Here is a 20,560-nt window from a genome sequence, read left to right as displayed (position 1 = left end):
ACAGTGAGCTCTTATCATGCAATTGCATACCAGCCACCAGCCTGGAGGACAGAGCAAGACCAAGACCCTGTGTTTTAAAAAAACAAATAAAAAAAATTTCTCCCAATTATACTAATTACAGAACTAATACATCTTCATTGTAGAAAACTAAGAACTGTAGAGTATATAAAGAAAGGAAAAGACCACATATAGTGGTGTTTATAGTTTTAATACAAATTTACAATCTGATTTTTCATTTAATTTATGTGAGCATTAAAAAATTTCTAAGACCTAAGCATTGGCACAGTTTTAATAATGAAACAAAGAGTCATAAGACCAGGAAACTTAGAGAAAATTGTCAATGCAAAACATAGGAAACTACCTGAAGTTTCAGTTTCCATTACAGCTTTCTTTAAAAATAAACCAAAATATTAATTTTTGAAAATCTCCATTTCTCCTGTTGAAGAAATTATATGAAATAGACATCAAATTACTAGGATTTGTTATCTGAATACTTGTTAAAGATGGCACTAGAGAAGAAAATTTTTCTAAATCAGGAATTAAGAACAAAAGCAAGAACAAAGGGTTTTTTATTTTGTTTTGTTTTTTACTTCATTCAAGTCTGACATGTTATTCAGCTTCCTTTTCATTAGTGGAGTAAAGAGAGCATAATTCAGACAGATGGGCAATCTGGTTTTAGTCTGTATAAGCCTAAATTTTCCTTCTGTAAAAGGAAGTGATAATATCAGGAGAGATTTAAAAGATGTAAATGCCTTTCCAGCAAATACATGTATGCATATGCATACATACAAACACATATATTTATAGATTTCCTTCTTAATTATTTATATTTAAGAGGATAGGCCTACCAATCTGAAAGTGCCTACCTGATACTTATTCTGTGTCTTGGAAAACCATATTTAACCTCCAAATCAATTCCCTGAATTTGATTGGTCTTAATTTGACTGTCAATACTAGATAACTAGTAATTATGCTGGCCTTTAAAGTCACTGTAAGAAAAAACATTGGCTTAAAAGTCAGGATACTTGATTCCCATCCCAACTCTATTATTAATAGATTATCTTTCCTTGAGTAAGCCACTTAACTTCTCTGAGTTTTCTCATTTTTTATATAGTCTGGTAGACTAGTTGTCTAATAATTTCCATCCCAGCTCATAAAATATGATTGTAGGACTAATCTGTTTCAATAATTCATTGATGCTATCTTCTAAAAATTATTCTCTAATCTTAATATAGAAGCGAAGTGTCAGAAAATGAAATATATTTAACCAAGTACTTCTAACAAAATTTTTATATTATTTAAGGAAGAATGACCAAAATGAAATAAAAGATATTTACATTTATAGACATAAATATATGAAATATATAGTATATACATGTTAAATATATACATATGAAAAATTACATTTACACATATATGATTACCATTTTATTGGAAATTTACATCTTTCAAAGAAGACTATGAATTAGAAAGACAAAAGTGAAAAAAAAAAACAGTTAGAGACTTGACAATAGTTTCAATGAAAGAAAATTAAATTAGATTGGTAACAATAGAGATGGAGAAAAAGAAACATTTAAAATACATTTTGGTGATAGAATAGACCAAACTCTTCATTACAGAATGAGCACTGGGTGGATGAAGATGGCCTTCCCTGAGTTGAAGAAGACTGTATGAGCATCATATTTGGGGCACAGGTCTAGAGGTCAGTACTGATTGTGCTTAAAAATTGTTTTAAATACATAGTTGGATATGTCAGTCTGAAGCTCTGCAGAGAGGCCTAGAGAAAGAAAGAAATTAGGAGTCGTTAGCATATAAGTGGTGTTAAAATTGGTATGTGTGCATGAATGCACATGAGAAGAGAATGATGGTGATATCAGATAAAAGCTCAGGGTTAATCCTTAAGTAATTTCAAAATTTAATGTTAAGAAAAGGAAGGTGTCAGTATATAGGAGTTATAGAAAGAAGAGTCATAAAAGGCAAAAGGAAAATCAGAGGAACATGGTGTCACAGAAGCCAAGAAAAGGGAGTGTTTCCAGAAGGTTGCTGTGGTCAACATTGCTGAATATCATGTAGTAAAGGAGTTTTAGAATGGACCACAAGGACAATTTAAAGTAAATGGCAGAGATGAAAGGATGAGAAGTTAATAGAATTAAATTACAGGAAGCATAAATAGTTAACATTTTGAGACAAATGCCTAGGAAAAAAGAATGGAAAAAGTGAATAAAAGATGGTGAAGAAATATGAATGACACAGAGCACGTTTGAATGCTATTGGGAAGAGTCCATTGAAATGAAAAATCAAAATTCAGTAGATACAGAAGAACAAAACTGTAAACCAAATTGTATCATCCTCTAATTAGATATTCCATATTCTTCAACGTGCCCTACAAGTTTCCTGGAAGGATCTCTGTTATTCTCTCAGCTCACCTCTTGATACTATTCCTTTCTTTCTCTTCATGGTCACGTACTAAGCATATTCCAGGAATTCCAGCTTTAGAACCTTTGAAAACTGTATTGTGTTCCAAGACTTCTCTACTCTCTGCTATTTGCCTGGCTGACATTTTCTCTTACTTAAGTCTCAGGTGAAATATTCTTTCTGACCATCTGCTGAATTCTAACCCATCTATAAATCTTTACGTATCTGATTCCTTCTCATCATTCAGGCCTCAGTTATAATATCTTTAGTGAAGTTCCTCCTGATTAGTAAATGAATAAACCCCCCTTTTGCATCCTCACTCAATCACCCTGTTAATTATTAATATAACATGTCTATGTCACATTCTTATGTTTATACTTGTTTATATGTTTATCATGTCACCTCCCTCTAGAATTAGACTTGATAAAAACAGTGGTCTCCTTTTACTTCCTAAATGCCATATCCCCAGAATGTGAGACAGTGCATGGCACAGAGTAGCTGCTCAATAAAAGTTTATTGATTTGCTAAATGCTAGGTTTAATTTATGGGTCAATCTTCTTAGAACACATTTAGAATTTAAAAGGCATGTTACTATAAAACTTAATCACATTCAGTACAAATATGTAGGTAACATATAAGAGAATTGAGATAAATAGGGTTATTATTTGGAAAATATTTTAGAGGATTTCTTTTTAATACATAGTTTTAATTATTCTGTTTCTTTTGTAATAATATTAATGCTAAATTTCATCCCTTAGATATATAGTACCTATTAACAAGAGGAGATTGTCCAGAAGTACTTTGCTATTAAAAAGTAACGTTACTGGTATTAAAAATGTACTATAAATACTCCATTTGGTATATAAAATATATGTATATGTATAAAGTTAGGATTGTATTTACATTCAGTACATATTTATTAAGCCATGCACAATCCTAGGCACATAGGATTTTAAAAAATAAATAAAATGCAGTAGACTGATGTCTAGTAACTCAAAGTGAGTAGAGATACAAAAATTAACAATATTGTGCTTTAAAAAGGCTATAATAGAGTGTGAAAAAAATAATGAAAGGCCAGTTTGTTTTAAAACCTCTAGGCCATGAGATCTTACTTAACTGAATTCAGATACCTTCTAAATGCTTTAGTTCCTCTTGGGGAAAATCATTTATAGAAAGTTCAGTTTCCCTGGTATATAATACCTTTCCCACATTAAGTGAAAATCTTTTTCGCAAAGGGAGAAGAGAAGACAATTTTTGTTGCGAGTGTTTCAATGGAGCAATTATGCATTGGCTGTAATAAGAAGAAGTTGCCATCAGAAAAGAAGTACAGCAAAGAAAAAAAATGGTTGTGCAATGTCATCTTATGATTTCCGGAAGGGTCTGAAGAGTAGAAACTGGCTCTTCCACAGTTGTAAAGAGTCTATAAAACCAAGTAACTCAGAAAGCACTAAAAGAAACACTGAGAAATAATACAAAATATAAACAGCAATAGAAATTCTGTTGAACAAAGCATGGCCTTTGGAAAGAGAGGAAAGATTTTGCATATCTAAGAATATCTCATCACAGTCCTTTCTGAAAGATTAAAATGATTTCAATATTTTCTCATTTATTTAATGCAAAAAGGTATAGCTTGCTCTGACAAAAATGTCACATTTCCTACATAAGTGCTATTTTGCAGAGACAGAACATCAAGTTTATACTGGTTGTCCAAAGTCATTCTTAAAGACTAAAAATAACAGCTGAGTATAAAGATTAGAAATGTTGCATGTCAGATATTCTTTACTCCTAAACATTTATTTGGTCTTATAGTCTCTTTCAAAGGATTGGAAAGCATTGTTATAAATATGGCTCATTCAAACCTTAATGAGGAAGCAAATATTCACCTTTTGAAAATTGCAGTGTCTTTGTAGATGTCGTTTGTCAGCTGTTCAATAGAAAGAATGAGACAAAAGCAGGTGGAGAAATATTTCTGAGTCCAGAACTTTCTGGATGAAGAGGTATTCCTATATGTATTACATCACACCTGTGAATTCAACAGAACACAATGATTTTATCAGTTCATATAAAACTTGGCACATAAAATGTTAATTTCTAAAGTATTTTGAAATCCTTAAGAGGAACTGTCCTTAAGATAATAAGTAAAGGCTGTAGAAATACTAATTCATCAACACTGAATTAGTGGAAAACATTCCTGAATCTTTTAAAGAAAACAAGAGTCATTAATGAAATGTTAATTGTAATTTATCCATATTTTGTCATAATAAACAAGGGATTCTCATATATTAAAACATAATGTGGCATACTGTGGCTATCCTTTGTATCATTTTGTGCATATCTTTTAGAAAGCAAGAGGCTATTTTTTTAAAGTATAGTATTTGAAAATTTTTCATACTTGAAACAAATGCTGTTCGCCCACAAATTTCCAAAAAGAAAATGAAGACAACTTAAATTCTGCTTTATCTAATATTAGCAGTTAGACTTTGCATACTATCAGTCTGTTCCAATACTAGCAAATAGCAATGTTGAACCTCTTGTTCCATCTATATTACACTGCAAATATCTTTCCACTATTTCACAGTGGGTAGGAGTGAGTCATTTATAGATATGTCTGAGTTCAATCCATTTTGCTGTATTTTGAAGTAAAAAAAAAATTGGTAAAACCACTCTGCTTTAGTATGACTGGCCAGTTCTAACAAATTTTACAATTTTGAACCCAAAAAAGTGTGATGTGCTTTAAAGTTATTGCTTAAATTGACTCAGGCTTCAGGTTTTAAGGTCACATTATTAACTTTTCCACATTTATGATCTCAACATATTTTATATTTAATCTTTTGTGAAGAATAATTTGTCTTTACCTTGAGCTATGTTTGTGCTAGGCTGTAAAATCGGGCGGTGACCCAGTGGAATCAATGGGGACACTAAAGCGACTGCAGAAACTGGTTTGGACCAAGAAAGCCAGAGTGCAGAGTCTGGATGAGGTGAAACCGACATTAATAAACCTCCGTGAGTAAAAGCTCAATAAGCTGTTAAAATTCCTTTGAGGGAGAACTAAAGAAGCATATATTAATGGAGCCCATTTTGATAGGGTCTTAAGATAATCATTAAACATCGAGTATTTCTTTATTGCCAAGTTATTTTGAAGCAGACATCCCCATCTAGTCCTGAATTTTACCCCACATTTATGTCACACCCCATTTCTCCTTCCCTTCGAGACCAGGCTCAGAGACAGAGTGAGAGAGAGCAATGGAGGAAGCTCAGCAGTGTCTGCTGTTCCCATTCCTTAGCCATAGAAAACCATATATTTGAATTTCGATGTAAACCCAGCAAATTGGTATGTCCATGGCATGCAACTTTGATTTGCATTTATTTATTCATAATAGCATGTTTCAATTAATCAAAATCTTTTAAAAATACCCATTAAACATTTGGATTTAAAGGGATTCCATGACATAGAGCAATTGACTCTGGGTGATATATATTTCTATTTTCTGTAACTGTTTTTTATATTACTAGAAATTTCATCAGACTCTTTGCCACATTGTGTACATATAGGTCTCACAAATGAACTTTATAGCATTACTGATATGCCTTTTTGGTTTTGTTCTTGCTTTTTAAAAACGATTTCACCATGAGACACACTGCATGCATAAATTTCTTGGCAGGTTGATATTAAAATAAACAATTTCAGAATGTCAGTAGGATTTCATTCCATACCCACTGAAATTTTATTCATTTAAGTAAGGCAAATAATTTTATTTGTTTCCTTATAATTCTTCTTTTATTATTATTATACTTATAAGTTCTGGGGTACATGTGCAGAATGTGCAGGTTTGTTACATTGGTATACATGTGCCATGGTGGTTGGCTGCATCCATCACCCTGTCATCTACATTAGGTATTTCTGCTAATGCTATCCCTCCCCAACGCCCCCAACCCCTGTCAGGTCCCGGTGTGTGATGTTCCCCTCCCTGTGTCCATGTGTTCCTTGTAATTCTTTATTATACATATGACCTTAAAAATTAAAAATATTTAAGAATAGAAACATAACGTCTTATAAGAGGTGTTTTTTTTTAATTGTATTTTTTTCTTCAAATATCTTTCAGCATGCTATTTGTATGTGGCTTCTATTCATTCCAGTGAGACTTTAATCAATAGATATGGTTTCAAAAATGTCAGAAAAATCAGATTTTTACAAAACAAAAGTTTTTATAATGCAAAATAACTTACTCTTTAAAGAAATGCTGCTGGAATAATTTTGTAAAATTGAATGACATCCTGGTTTATCCAGTGTGGTTCACTTATTTTTCTTACCTAAAGGGAAGTATAATTTCTATATGTAAAGAATTATGATAATAGTTTTTAACCTATTTATTTGTCATTCAGAAGATGAAGATGACACGTTGATTTCTTGTTTGAAATTAACCAAATCCCAAGAAAAGAAAATGAGTAATGTTAGCACAAGCAGAAAGGAAGAAATGGAGATTAGGTCGGATACTCTTTCTGCAACACAGGGTACATCCAACACTTTAAATGATTGCAACTTGGAAGATAAATTAGCTTGGTATGAAGGTGAAGCTTACATATGGCATCACTGGAAGGCTTTTCCTGAAAACCCTCTCTGGACACGTGTTGATTTCCAAATAGCAGAGGTTGGACCCTGGGGCCACTGCTCTTCTTGTGTTCGCCACGCACGTCTCAAGTCTTCCTGCTCAGATATGGATCTCCTACATTCATGGGTAAGTTTGCAAACTACGGAAATGTGTCATCTTATCTGGGGTTTTGACTGTCAGGAAAGAAATAGAGCAAAAGCGCTAATCAGTCAAATGTATCAGTGTCAGAAAAGTTACCAGAGCAAGAGTTGCCTTTCCAAAAAGCAACCAAACGCTTGTGACTTTTGCCCATGTTAACATTTCATATATTTAATTGTGTACAAATTAATGACTGCATAAGATATTTCCAGGGATTTCTTTTTGATTAAAGGAAGACTTTGTGTGTTGACTGAAATCAAGAAAATGTGCAGCGAATTGTCTAAATTATTGCAATTATAATGAAATTTCACTGAAAAATAATACCTAATTTTAATGAGCATTTTCTTTAGACCTGCCATTCTCCTAAGCATTTTGTATGTATTATCTCACTTAAATCTCACAACAACTCTATCAGGTAAGGAATTACATTATGAAAGGCTACCTTAAGAAATATTATTTCCCCTCATTTTACAATTGAGAAAATGGAGGCCTAAAAAGTAATAGGTGCAAAGTCAGACAGCTAATGAGGTAAAGCCAAGACCTACAACCTAGGTCTTGCTTTTATCTAGAGATCCTGCTTTTATCTACTACAATATAGTGTTTTCCATATACTAGGGCAGACTCTAAGGCTATATGGTACATGAGAAAGAGTATGCTCTCTGGAGTCAAACAAATTTGGATTTTGGTTTTGCTTTTCTTTTTTTCTTGCTTGGACAAGTTATTTAAACCTTTTAATCTTAATTTTCTTAACTAAAAAATGGAAATAGTAAAGAAATAGTAAAGACGCTAAAGCCAAATATAAATTTTCTAGGACTTAAGAGTGCTAAACTTTTTTTTTAACTTCATTGTAAGTTGCCCAAGGCATGTATTATAACTTTATTTCCCTATAGCTCCTGGTCATTTGTGTTTTAAGTGAATAAATGGGACAATTTTGTGTATCCAGGAAGCCTACTCTCTACCATTTTGCTCAAAGAATCAGTCTCTCCTTAGGCAGAGGCTGCATTTTATAACACATTAGAGGTCCCTGAAGAGGATTATTCTTTCTTGGAACTTTTTTTACCTTTTGAAATTTGTGCATTAAGTCTCCAACAACTAGAACTAAAGCAACTTGTGTTCGAAGTACCATGGTAAATATAACAGGTGTCTGATAACAGACTTGGAAGTGATGAAACTGACAAACGTTAATCATTTCTAAATGTCTCTCCTGTTCTTTAGTCTTCATCTTCTCTTCTGCGACTGTTGCACTTTGCAGGTTTTCTCTTTGAGCAGCTTCTTGGAGAGTAGCTGGTAATGTGATTAGGATGTGCTTCTGATGACTCCCTCTGACAGGTTCAGAAGCAGGATCAAGGCTGATGACTCCTTGGCAAGTGGCTAAGTTGTTCTATAAGCATCTGAACACAAATAGTCCAAGCTTTCTTCAAGAATAAAATCTGGACTCCCTAACTTGGCATTTCTGGATTTCATCAGTCTGACTTCACTATGCCTTCCTTATTGATTTCCTATGCTGAACTGCCAAATTGAATGATTTGCTTTTCCTAAAGGCTGTCTCGCACTTTCCTGCCTCTCTTTGTGTTTGTGTGATGGCCTCTTCTTGGTATGTGAATTCTTTCCCTTAGAACCCATCCCTTCATCCCTTAGACTCAGATCAAATACTTCATCGTCTAGAAAGCTTTTCTGGTTAACACCAGACAGAGTAGTCCCTCCTTCCTTCGAACGTCTATACTAAATGAGGGCATTATTCTTTCATTACATATTTCTGAAACACATGTGGCACCTACTATTTGCTATTTACAATATCACGCGCTGGATACAGAACTAAATGATATCTACGTTGCCCTCATGCTCATGGAACTTACCATACTCTACGTGTGCTGGCAGTTCAGTATTTGTATACTCCCTATGAATAACTTACCTTTGTATCCTCCATAGTTCCTATAATGTAATGGGTCCTTGAGAAATATCTGAACAATTGGCCAGGTGTGGTGCCTCACACCATTAATCCCAGTACTTTGGGAGGCCAAATTGGGAGGATCATTTGATCTGAGGAGTTCAAGACCAGACCAGCCTAGGTAACAAAGTGAGACAACCCTGTCTCAAAAAAAAAAAAAAAAAAAAAGGAAGTATTTTCTGACATAAAGTGCAGAACAGAAATAATTAAATAATTAAATAAGTAAATAAATATCTGAGTAGCATTTGCACTTGTTGCCTAAATAAATGGAGCTTAGAAACCAATGGACTGTGTTTCCACAGATTCAGATAAAGTATTTCTTCTTGTTTTTCTAGTTGTTCTTACAGCCAAAGCTTTCCTCATTCTAATAAATCCAGTTATACATAAATTCAGTTATTTTGTATATGTGAGAGTTTATGGATGTGTGTAGATTTGGGTAAATACACAATAGTCATATTTTTCTTTTTTATTTAGGTAGTTTTGTCTATTTTAATATATAACTTAACGATTGAGTGAGTTTTATCTGCAGAAGGTCAAACATATCTGCAGAATGCTCAGAATTTCAGATGATACTATTCAGCATTCATGGCAGAAAAGCCTCGGTGGATTTGGAGAGATGGTTCAAGAGCATGTTAGAGTTAAATTGGTTTGGTAAACTTAATGAGACCACTTACACCCCGGGACTTGAGACACTAAAGTGAAAGAAGTCGGATGAGTGCAAATTATGATTTTTGTATTCTACACATATATTCTATAACAACAACAAGTGAAAACTATCCAGTTTCATTTTAGCATCACTGGATTTTTTTTCAATAGTAATTGCAGGGCTATTATTTGGGTTATTTAACTTTCATATTATAGAACGTACAGAGGCAGTGTTGGGGTTTAAAAGATGTGCTTCTGTAATGAGAGTTACTTACTATTAATGGCAGGTAGTCAGAGGTGACATTTTTTGCAATTTAAAAGGGTAAGAGTGTGGTCATATTTTTAAAAATGTATGTGCCAACATATGCAGATATGATGGAGCTGGGTCTAAACCCCACATTTCATGGGAAATGAATCCAATCTACAAGGACACTAGTTTCTCCTTGACTTCAGAAATGTTAGAAATAGTAGATTCTGGTGTGTGCGTTTTCTCTTTTTTTTCTTTTGAGATGGAGTCTTGCCCTGTTTCCCAGGCAGGAGTGCAATGGAGTGATGTCGACTCACTGAAACCTCTGCCTCCCGGGTTCAAACGATTCTCCTGCCTTAGCCTCCCTAGCTGGGATTATAGGCACTCACCACCACGCCCAGCTAATTTTTGTATTTTTATTAGAGATGGGGTTTCACCATATTGGCCAGGCTGGTCTTGAACTCCAGACCTCGTAACCCATATGGTGTCTTTGACTCCATTATTACATCAGAGTTTTTAGGTGGTCTGAAATTAACTTGTCTTTGAAAAAGTCCTTGTTTACCCTGGTATGCTTCCTGCTAAGCCCACTATAGGCTCCCACTCTCAAGGCTAGTGCTGACTGATTGAATGCAGTTCTGACATTGCCAGCAGAGTGAGCTTGAGTAATCTCATTACCTCTTTCACCCACCAATTCCAATTCTGTACAGTGGTCTCAGTCCTCATTCTCTTTCCTCTGAGTGACTTTGCATACCAAAAACACCCATTAATTAAGCAAGGTTATTGATATCTATTGGAAAAGTTTAATGAAATAGTGTTGGGACTCATCTATAGTAAGTAATATTTATTTCAAAAATCAAAACATCCAGCAGTCTGTGTTAGGATTGGAACGTTTTATTCAGTTGAGATACTATAAACAAACTGAATCAGACAGGGAAATGTATTATTTGTCAAGGGCTCTTCACAGAAGTCAAGAGGAAAACGAGACACACAGAGATGTTTAACATGAAGTTAAGTCGTTTGTAATGTCTGTGGGATCTGGGAGTGAAGAAATATATGTGATTATGGAATTGATATAAACTGAGAAAGGTAAGAGATCAGATTTATGAAAGGATATACTCCACAAGAGAAACGGAAAAGGGAAAACTAAGGATGAGGGTCTTTTGTAATATCTGAGATGAGTGGTGTTGACAGGGGATTTCAGATGCATCTTAAGAAAGGGAATAGTGGAGGTAGCCAAAAATAATCTTTGAAGCCAAGTGTTTTGAATCAATTTATAAGAAGAATAACTGAAGAGTACTTATGAAGCTCTGCAAGCTAAGAGCATGGAACATCTTAACAAAAGGAGGAAAATGAGCCATAGGCTTGGTAGGGAATGAGGGTAAGAAAGCATAGAGTTTGTGGGCTGTGAAGGAGAGAAAATCTTCCTTTGATATATTTTTAAATAACGCATATATTTTTTAAAACCTGGGAGACTGTTTCAGATTTATGAGGATAAACAAATTTTTCTGAAAAAAAAAATTTTAATTTTTTTTTTTTTTTTTGATACAGAGTTTCACTCTTGTTGCCCAGGCTGGAGTACAGTGGCGAGATCTCGGCTCACCACAACCTCCGCTGCCCAGGTTCAAGCGATTCTCCTAAATTATTTTTATAATATCAAGAAATCGATGCAATCTAGACATAAGCAAGAAGAAATATCCATCCCTTTCCTCAAATTTCTAAAATATTTTGAAGCCCATTTTATAAAAATAGTATGAAAATTTTTAAAAAGTGACTAACCAAAGATCTTTCAAGAGGCTAAATTAAAGACCCAAAAGAACCAGAACAGAGACCTGCCTATAGAAGAATTCAAACATCGTATAGAGAGAAAATTATAATAGTGAGAGACAGAATCATATAACAAAAATCAAAGAAAAATGAGTCAAGTTGATATACAGCATCTGAAGGTGAGAAATGTTTACAAGGCTGTACTTAGACACATATAAGGTGAATATGAGAAGGCTTTTTGGAATCTTACATGAATTCATCACAATGGTGACAAACCATGTAGGCCATGGAAAAATTCTTTACGCCACCATTTCAGTTTAAGGAACAAGAGGTCTGCTAATGCTAACCAATAAGAAGAGCAGCAAAAGGTTTTATAATTCATCTTTCAGTTCAAATGGGCAACAGTGGATGTAATTATTGACAAGCAAAGTGCTCTTGGGATACACAGCTTCACTGCTAAGTTGTATAAGAGTTTTAATACATTTTGAGAAAACCAGAGGTCTCTGGGAGACAGACCACATAATCAGGATAAGCTATTTGTACCTGTCCTCCACTTTGTCACTCTGTCCTCTCCCTTGGCAATCTCCCTCAGTCTCTCTGACCCTAGTCTTCCCCCTGCAATCAACATGACACAGCATTACCAAATTAATGTAACAGATTAATTTTCTTGACTATTCTAACTGATAAATACTACCCTGGTTAATGATCCTGAAGCTCAAATCTAATAATGTCGGTTCTCCTTACAAACCTTTAAGCACCTCCCCACAACCTACAGGGTCAGATCTAAACTCATTCACCTAATCTTCCCTCTAACCAGAAGCACCCAAGCCTTTTTTATATGCTGTTTACTACAGGCAAAGTGAGTATCATCCTTTCACCAAGCACAATGATATATTTTTCCATCTTTATACTATTTCCTCATTTTGGCCTTTCTTTCTTCTCTACCTATTTGATAAATAGTAGTGAAGTTTAAAAGTGTAGATGAATGAGTAAGAATCCATGACGTAGACTTTGAAGAACAGAAATACGCAAGAAAAGAATTAAGGCTAGAGGCTAGAGCGGATCAGTAAAAAGACAGTGAGTGAGGAAGCACGTGGTTTAGGTAAAAGGAAAAAACAAATTTCACAGGTTCTATTCTCATTTTCTTTGTTCATTAGTGATGTTAGGCTTCTGCCAAAAAACCTCTGTGCTCTGTGTTCCCATTTGTGGTGGGTAGTATTATTTGGACCTGGTAAATAATAAGACATACTAAGAAGAAAGCTCACACATCCACCCAGAAGAATGTAGACTCTGAATTACCAATGCATAATTCCTCATAATTTAACACCCCTGCTTTTCAACTCCAAGACGTCAAAAACTATTTGTTGGAACAGCTTTAAATTTTTTTTTTTTTTTTTTTTTTTGCAGTAAAATTATAGTGGGATGGAAAGGTAAAAAGTTTCAGCAAATATATTTGGAACACTTGTGGAATGGAAAGCATCATAAATAGCAATCTGGACTGAGAATTTCAAAAAAATAAATAGGAAAATGTGATAGAAAAATGCCAAAACATATCTATATTTACTACAGTCTGTACTAAAATTAATATACTTGACAATCAGGATTCTAAAAATAATTTTATAAACTTAAAGCGAGCAAGAACAAATCATTAATTATGACCATTTTATATGATGAAATGTTAATTATGGCCAATTTAATGTTTGATGGAAGGAGAATCAGCATTTACTCAAGAGAAGAATTTGAAAAAAAATAGGAGATTCTGCAACAGCTTATTCATTTATTTATCCATTCATTCACTCATTTAGCAAATTCATGTAAAGTGCCTCCTAAGCCATCCAGTCTGTGAACTTGGGAGCTTAGAAGTATATGTGCGTGTTGGGAGAAGGGGTTGACAAGAGAGTTTCTGGGCTCTTATTAAAATAAAAAGGTAAAAAGGAAGAATAAGTAATCACAATGTTTGGTGTAAAAATTCACTAAAAAGACAAACCCTTTGTATTACTTGTATATAAAATAATCTTGAAGAAAGATCTCACCAGACATGAGAACACATTTTTTATTAGATAAAGAAGAGCTTATAGAATAAACACATAAAATATGAGATAATATAATAGTAGAAGATGTCAGGTTTATGGAAATTCCTTAGGTTGAATATGAAGAAAGTAAATCGTAAATGTGCATAAAATGTTTAAGTGTCTTTTCCAATAAAATCTTTTACAATAAAAATAAAGATAAAATGAGAAAATGTAATTTCTCTGTAAATGTGAAGTATTAGTCTAGAAGCCCAGGATAAACAGGGATATTATTAAATTAGACTTTTGAGGCACAGCAATGTAACATTCAAACAAATCAAATTATTTGGGTTGATGTTTGGCTTCTCCCAATTACACAAACTTCATGCATAAGTGAAAATAGGAGTCCTGTGATCTAGTTCTAGAATTGTTATGGAAACCAAGAATCCCTCTCCTTCATGAATTACCCTAGGGGTTATGCTCCTTTTCTCTCTTTGTATGTTTTCACTGTGGACTTGTTTACTCAAGTGCATCACATTAAGGAGAAAGTTGAATTGGTACTCCTTATAGTAAAATCTTGCTAAAGTTAATCATAAAATGTGTATGATTTATATTAGTTCTTATGATCATGAAACAGGACCCATGATAATTGATTATTACTACATTTTGGCTTTCCCAAGACAGCTGGAATTTGTTTCGTTGGATTCTCAAATAGAAGATGGAAGACAACTATGGACAATCTGAGGGGGACCCAATATGCCCATTAGCTATGAGAGACCTAAATGTCCTTCTTACTTAGAACCTCTCTTGCATGCTTCAACAGAAGCAAGCAAATCACCAAACCTGGACATCAATCTCCGGCAGGAGAAAAGCCTGGATGTTAGAACATTTGAATTAGTTCATTAGAACATATAACGAGCCTTGGCAAATGTTCCAAGTGTTGCCAAATTTTCTTTTGTTGCAAAGAAATATGTTCATAATTCAAATATTGCTATGCACATGATAGAAAAGACATATTTTGCATGTGTACGATGGCGTCTCAGAGGCTGTTATACCCTCAGAGGAATATTGCTCAAAGCCAGAGGAGTCAGCTGTCAGCTTAGCTCTGTTCATAGTAGGATCTCTTTGGGTCAAATTGCTTAATATCCATGGGTTTCCACCTACTCATCTTTGGAATGGAGGAGAATGTCAGTGATTTTTCAGATTCTTTTTGTCTTCAATAGTTTGGGCCATAAGGATACAAAGAGGAAGATAAATTCTATGTGCAGAAGAAGATTTGTACATAAAGATTTATTTCTAATTTTTCAAAGCAATTTTTTTTTCAGATGATGCTTGTTGACCTTATTTTTTCCTTTACATAAGCTGTTTTAGGTTTAGGGTTTTGTTTTATTTTGTTTTGTTTTGTTTCTGAACAACTACACTTCCTCTATCCCATCTACTTTCTCCCTCATGGTCTCTGGATGCATCAGCCATAACTCAAACAATGTTAGACAGAACCAGCTATGAATATGAGGTCACTTCAGGGCCACAAAAACTTCATGAACCACAGTTTTAATTTTCATTCTCAGGAGGTCTCACCATTCAAAAAAGACGTACTTTAAAAGATCCTTTTAAATGCTATTTCAGCAGGGTAAAGTCTGCTTTGAAAAATGGATGGGTGAAGTTTAAGTAAGACTGTAGAAGGGAGCAGAAGATCAGGGTCTATGCAGCTTAAAGAGTGCTTGGTTGGAGTGAGACATCTGCTTTTGCCACTGTCACCTCCAACCCCACCCACTACCACACACACAGTAGGTGCCACCTTGAGTGGCTCATGCCTTTGAAATCTTGTTTTCATCACACAGACACACTATGATAATCACGGTCACCATTGACTTTGCACTTGACTTTATTTCAGGTGCTTTTATATATTCTTTTAATTGTGTTATGATTCAGTAAGGTGGTATCATTATTTCCATTTTAATGGTAGAAACCTGAAACTCAAAGAGGATAACTGATTTATACAGGTGGCAGAGCAGGATTTTAAGCTGATATCTACATAGAATCCAAAGTTTTCTGCAAAGATCTTGACTTTGTAACTTTTGAGACTAGGCTAGTGACTTACCCTTTCTTATCTCATCTATAAAAGTGGAGACAGCAGCTCTCAATTTGCAGTATAAAATAATATCTTGCATGTGAAAGTGCTGATTAAAGGTAGGGGTTTGACTGCTTGATAATTAGAGACCCTGTCTTCGAGGTACAATTTGCTCTTATACTAGCTCACATATATCAGAAGAACTCACATTTGCTCTTATACTAGCTCTGTGAATTAGGCAAGCATTACTGCCATTTTACAGATAGAGAAATGGAGGTGCATGAAGATGAAGTGAATTACCTGAGATCCTACAGCACATGATGGCAGAGCTGATGCTTAACATAATCCTCCTAACTCTTAGTCCAGACTTTTCCTATCACTAAGTTGTCTTTAAATTGTGCAGCAGATATATAAATAACCATGGCAGTAAAGAGAAGCAGCATATGGTGGAAACTCCATGAGTCAAGTAAGCCTGGCCTTCAGTTGTGGCCTCTCCACTCACTGTCTGTGTAACTGTTAAGTCACCTCATTTCTCTGATTTTCAGTTTCTTATCTATCAAATGGAAAACACAAAGATTTCTTTGTGGAATTCTAGTAAGACTTGAACTAGATAATACATGTAACATGATTAACTGTACCTGACACCTAATTGGAACTTAATGAAGAAAAGCTATTATTTTCAAGGGAAGTTATTACCATTTAATTATAATTTATTATTATATGTTTCTAATTATTTGTCATTCAGTAAGCAACAGCATACTATCTGTGATAGACCAGGTATTTCCCTGGGCTGTGCAGCCACAATGGTGACAAAGACAGGTTCTTGCATTAGGATGTCGCCATCAACAATTCTGAGCAATTCTGTATTACATGAGAAAATGTTGCACTGAATTTACATTACTGGTTTCCAGTAGTTTTTAAGATTATTTCATATAGTTTACCCCATTATCTCCCTGGAAATAAGAAAGCTGGAGCTAACTCACTGAAATGTGTACAACGAGTAAAGGGTGAAAGTTTACTTTTAGCTTCTTGGGGGTACTCCAGTGACCCCATGTCTATGAGTCACTGGGGAATATAGACAAAAAGATGAGGCTGGTGTGCATGTGCTGGGATCACCATTGCCCTTTTCTGACCTCCCACATTATCACTGTATGAACAGTGTCTTGCATATATAAAATGATGTTAGCTTTTTAAAACCCCTCTCATATATTTTATCAAAGCCACATCACATGCATTTCATGATATTTTATTTCAAAGTCATATCGCTCAGTCATAACCACCTTTTTCAGAAGAGAATAAAAAATGAAGGAAAGAAATTCATGCTCCCTCTCCTTCCTGGGAAGTTGTAAAGCAAGTGGTTGAATTCTCTCTAAAAGCCCTTATGAATATTCAGTGTAAGATCTTTATGCATCTCATGGTCCCCAGCTATTAAATACAACCATACTGATGAATAATTGGATTAGAAATATGGCCTTATTGCAGCTCACCTCAAGCCCACCCCCAATAGAAACCTATGTCTCACCCATAGAAAGGATTTTTTAGCCAGAGCACAAGATGCATTAACATCAAGAACTGATTTATTCATTCACTCAACAATTTATTTTGAGTATTTACATCATGCCAGATAAGGAGAATAAAATGTTGGGTAGAAACAGACTATTGTGAACCCCATAGTCTAATTAGAGACAAAAATATAGTTAATCACATAAATAAAAATAGACATGAAATGGCAGTTTTGATAAGAGCTATGATTGTTACATGGTTCTATGAAGGCCAATAATAGGCATATTTGACCTAGTCAGACAGTCAGAAAATGCTTTCAGATGATTAAGGTTGAATGTGATGGAAGAGAAGGGTTAACTAACCCAAAATGAGGAGAATGAGAATTCATGATGGCTGGGAGAGAAAACAAGATGTGGGATAAGGTAAGTCTGGGGAAGGAGTCAGACCACAAAAGCAGTGAGGAAGCTGTGTAAAAACTTTTTTAGGCCAAGGGCTTATTTTGATATTTCCTGTTGATTTGTTGATGGTATGAGGCTTAAGTTGATGTTTTGGAAAGATCACTCTACATACAGTGAAGAAAATAGATTTGAAGGGAAAAATAGATGAAAGATGATGGTGGCTTGAACTATGGTGGTAGAAAGACTGAGATTAATGAAAAGCTCTCAGGCTCATAGAATTATGTCTCTGACATATACATTTCTCCAAATGAAAGAAATGTCAGTTTCAGAAGTCATCTCTTGTGATGCTAACCGAAAAGCTCTTTTCAATTTAGGACATATGGTCACAGATGACAGCAGAGAAGTGATACAATGACATGACTGCACATTCCAAATCTGTCCTTTAATTTTTAAAACTCAGAAACTCATAGCCACCACAGTGGCTTAGTGGAATTATTACCAATGGATAAGGAAATGTCATCCATTTGCCTCCCCTGATTCCACTTGGACATAGGCCATTGTTTCTACAAAGAGTGGCTTGGAGCCATGCAAGGTTTCAAGGGAAATTGGCCTTTTAGAGGGGCATACGAATAGATAATGCATATTGCCACTGTAAAATCTCTAATGAATATTAAGGGTGGCTTTCATTTGTGGTGATTGAAATGAACTCATAAATTCTCTCTCTAGAATGCGGGAATTTTTCCTCCCTGTGGAGAGATTTAATGGATTTGCGGCATTCTGAATGATTTGGCAGGAAATCAGAGGTACCTGTGCAGTCACCCACAAAGGGCACTTAGTTTCTTGTATGTGATAGTCAACCACCACAAAATATTTTCTGTAAGAACCCAGAATGATTGATGCAACCCACTCTAACTCATGACAATGTGTCAACCGAAAAACTGGGGGGAAAAAGTGGTTAAAGACACCACAGTTTTAACAACAAATTTGACTTTTAGAGGAGAGTTATTTCCTTTTAGAAAAAAAGTTAGGCCTGCCATCTGCAAGAAATTTAGATTAGTTGTTTGTGGCAATAACCATCATATTTTGAGGCCATTGAGAGCTCCTACTGCTCTCTGTATGGAGTAGATTAAACCATTCCCATATAGTGATAAATATATTGCAAAACACGTATCAGGAATACAGTAGCTGCAGCAGTTAATGATAGAACTTCCAGTTAAAACAATGTTCTTTGTGTTTCTTTGGCCATTTCCCATTTTATGTGTGCTATTTTTTGAGAAGTTAATTTTTCACATTTGCAGAATCAATAACTTTCAAAGCTTTGTACAATTGAAAAGAAGAATTGGTGACAAGAGTTCTTGGGAGTTTTTCTGGCTGTGTGGGCTTGGGTTAACAGAAAAAAACTCTGGGAAAAAAATCTATCGAAAGAGCAGATGAGGGTTAAGATTAAAAATATTATCAGCACTAATTTTTTTGTAAACATCTAAGGAAAATAGGGAAATAACCCAAAACAGGAGTTAGCCAAAATGAATTCATTTATTTTACTGTGGAACATGGGAGAGAATTACCTTTCCAGAAGAAGTAACTTTTAAATGTGTTTTTGTTTAGAGACAGGGTCTTGCTTTGTTGCCCAGGCTGCACTGCAGTGGTGCAGTCATAGCTCACTGCAGCCTCTATTTGCTGGGCTCAAGCCATCTTCCTGCCTCAGCCTCCCAAGCAGACAGGATTATAGGCATGCAACACCATGTCCAGCTTTTTTTTTTTTTTTCTTTTAAGTAGAGATGAGGTCTCACTATGTTGCCTAGGCTGGCCTTGAACTCCTGATTCAAGTGATCTCCTTCCCTGCCTACCAAATTGCTAAGATTATAGGCACGAAGCCACCGTGCCTGGCCTTTTTCATGTTTTTCTATATGCTGAAATTTCAGGATCTGAAGTAAAATGAATACTGATTAGTTTTGTTATTTTGAGGGGGTGTATTTTTATGTGAAATGAATCTATCATCCTGCTTTCTTATATCATCAGTGAGACACTGTGAAGGAGGTTAACCGAAAGTTGCTGCATTTATTTACATGAAAGAATTACTATTAATACTATGATTTAAAACACTGGATTCTCTTTTAACACTGGACAGCAAAGTGAGGTTCAGTGGGGAAATCTTTCTGCATGCAGACTTGGCTCTCAATTAGGTTTACCTTGGGAGGGAAACGTCTTCATTTGTGAAGATTCTAGGTTGGAGGACAAGCCAGCTGATGTTAGCTAGGGTTTCTTTAGCTGTAAAATAAAAGGATAGTACTAGATGGCCACTAAGACCTCTTCCATAAATAAATATTCATGGATCAACTTTATAAAGGAATGAAGAGTAATTGTGGATTATGCTAAGCCATTACTGAGGGAAAGACCTGATTCCTGTGAAAATATTTTTGAACTCAGTACCTTATATGGCAAAATGGTGACCCCCATTTATTACCTAGTTTTAAAATAAATAGGAAAGAAACAATATATGGGTTTTTTTCCATCATCATTCCATGCTTGGCTATCTTACAGTGGCACACTTATTAGAACTCAGTGCTACTTAGATGAGAAAGGTTGTTATAGTTCTATTTATGAGGGGGACATAGGGAACTAATTCTAATTGAGAATCGAAGGCCTTATAAACCTAAATGTTTAAGTAAGAGATATGTCATTAAAGAATCACTGCATATCTAATATTTTCAAGTAAAATAATCTTGGTTTTACAATTTTGATAGAATACTATGTTCTAAAGCTGTATTTCTCAATGTGCAGTTCCATGATTAGTAACGTTTGCTTAATCCAG

The 20,560-nt window shown here is 34.8% G+C and overlaps 1 protein-coding gene across 1 annotated transcript in view; it reads left to right on the top strand.

Annotated features, from left to right (window-relative positions):
• SAMSN1 (SAM domain, SH3 domain and nuclear localization signals 1) overlaps positions 1–20,560 on the top strand; it is a 162,232-nt gene that overhangs the window by 57,459 nt on the left and 84,213 nt on the right. The window contains exons 10-11 of the mRNA XM_012444765.3: positions 5,292–5,418; positions 6,799–7,151. Of these exons, the coding sequence (XP_012300188.2) occupies positions 5,292–5,418; positions 6,799–7,151 (480 nt within the window). The remainder of the gene's footprint in view (positions 1–5,291; positions 5,419–6,798; positions 7,152–20,560) is intronic.

The sequence above is a fragment of the Aotus nancymaae genome, unplaced genomic scaffold, assembly GCF_030222135.1.
Source record: "Aotus nancymaae isolate 86718 unplaced genomic scaffold, 86718_ANA_hifiasm-v0.15.2.pri h1tg000022l_1, whole genome shotgun sequence".
NCBI lineage: Eukaryota > Metazoa > Chordata > Mammalia > Primates > Aotidae > Aotus > Aotus nancymaae.
Note: the sequence above shows the minus strand (reverse complement) of the source record. Positions and strands in the feature narration are given on the sequence as shown.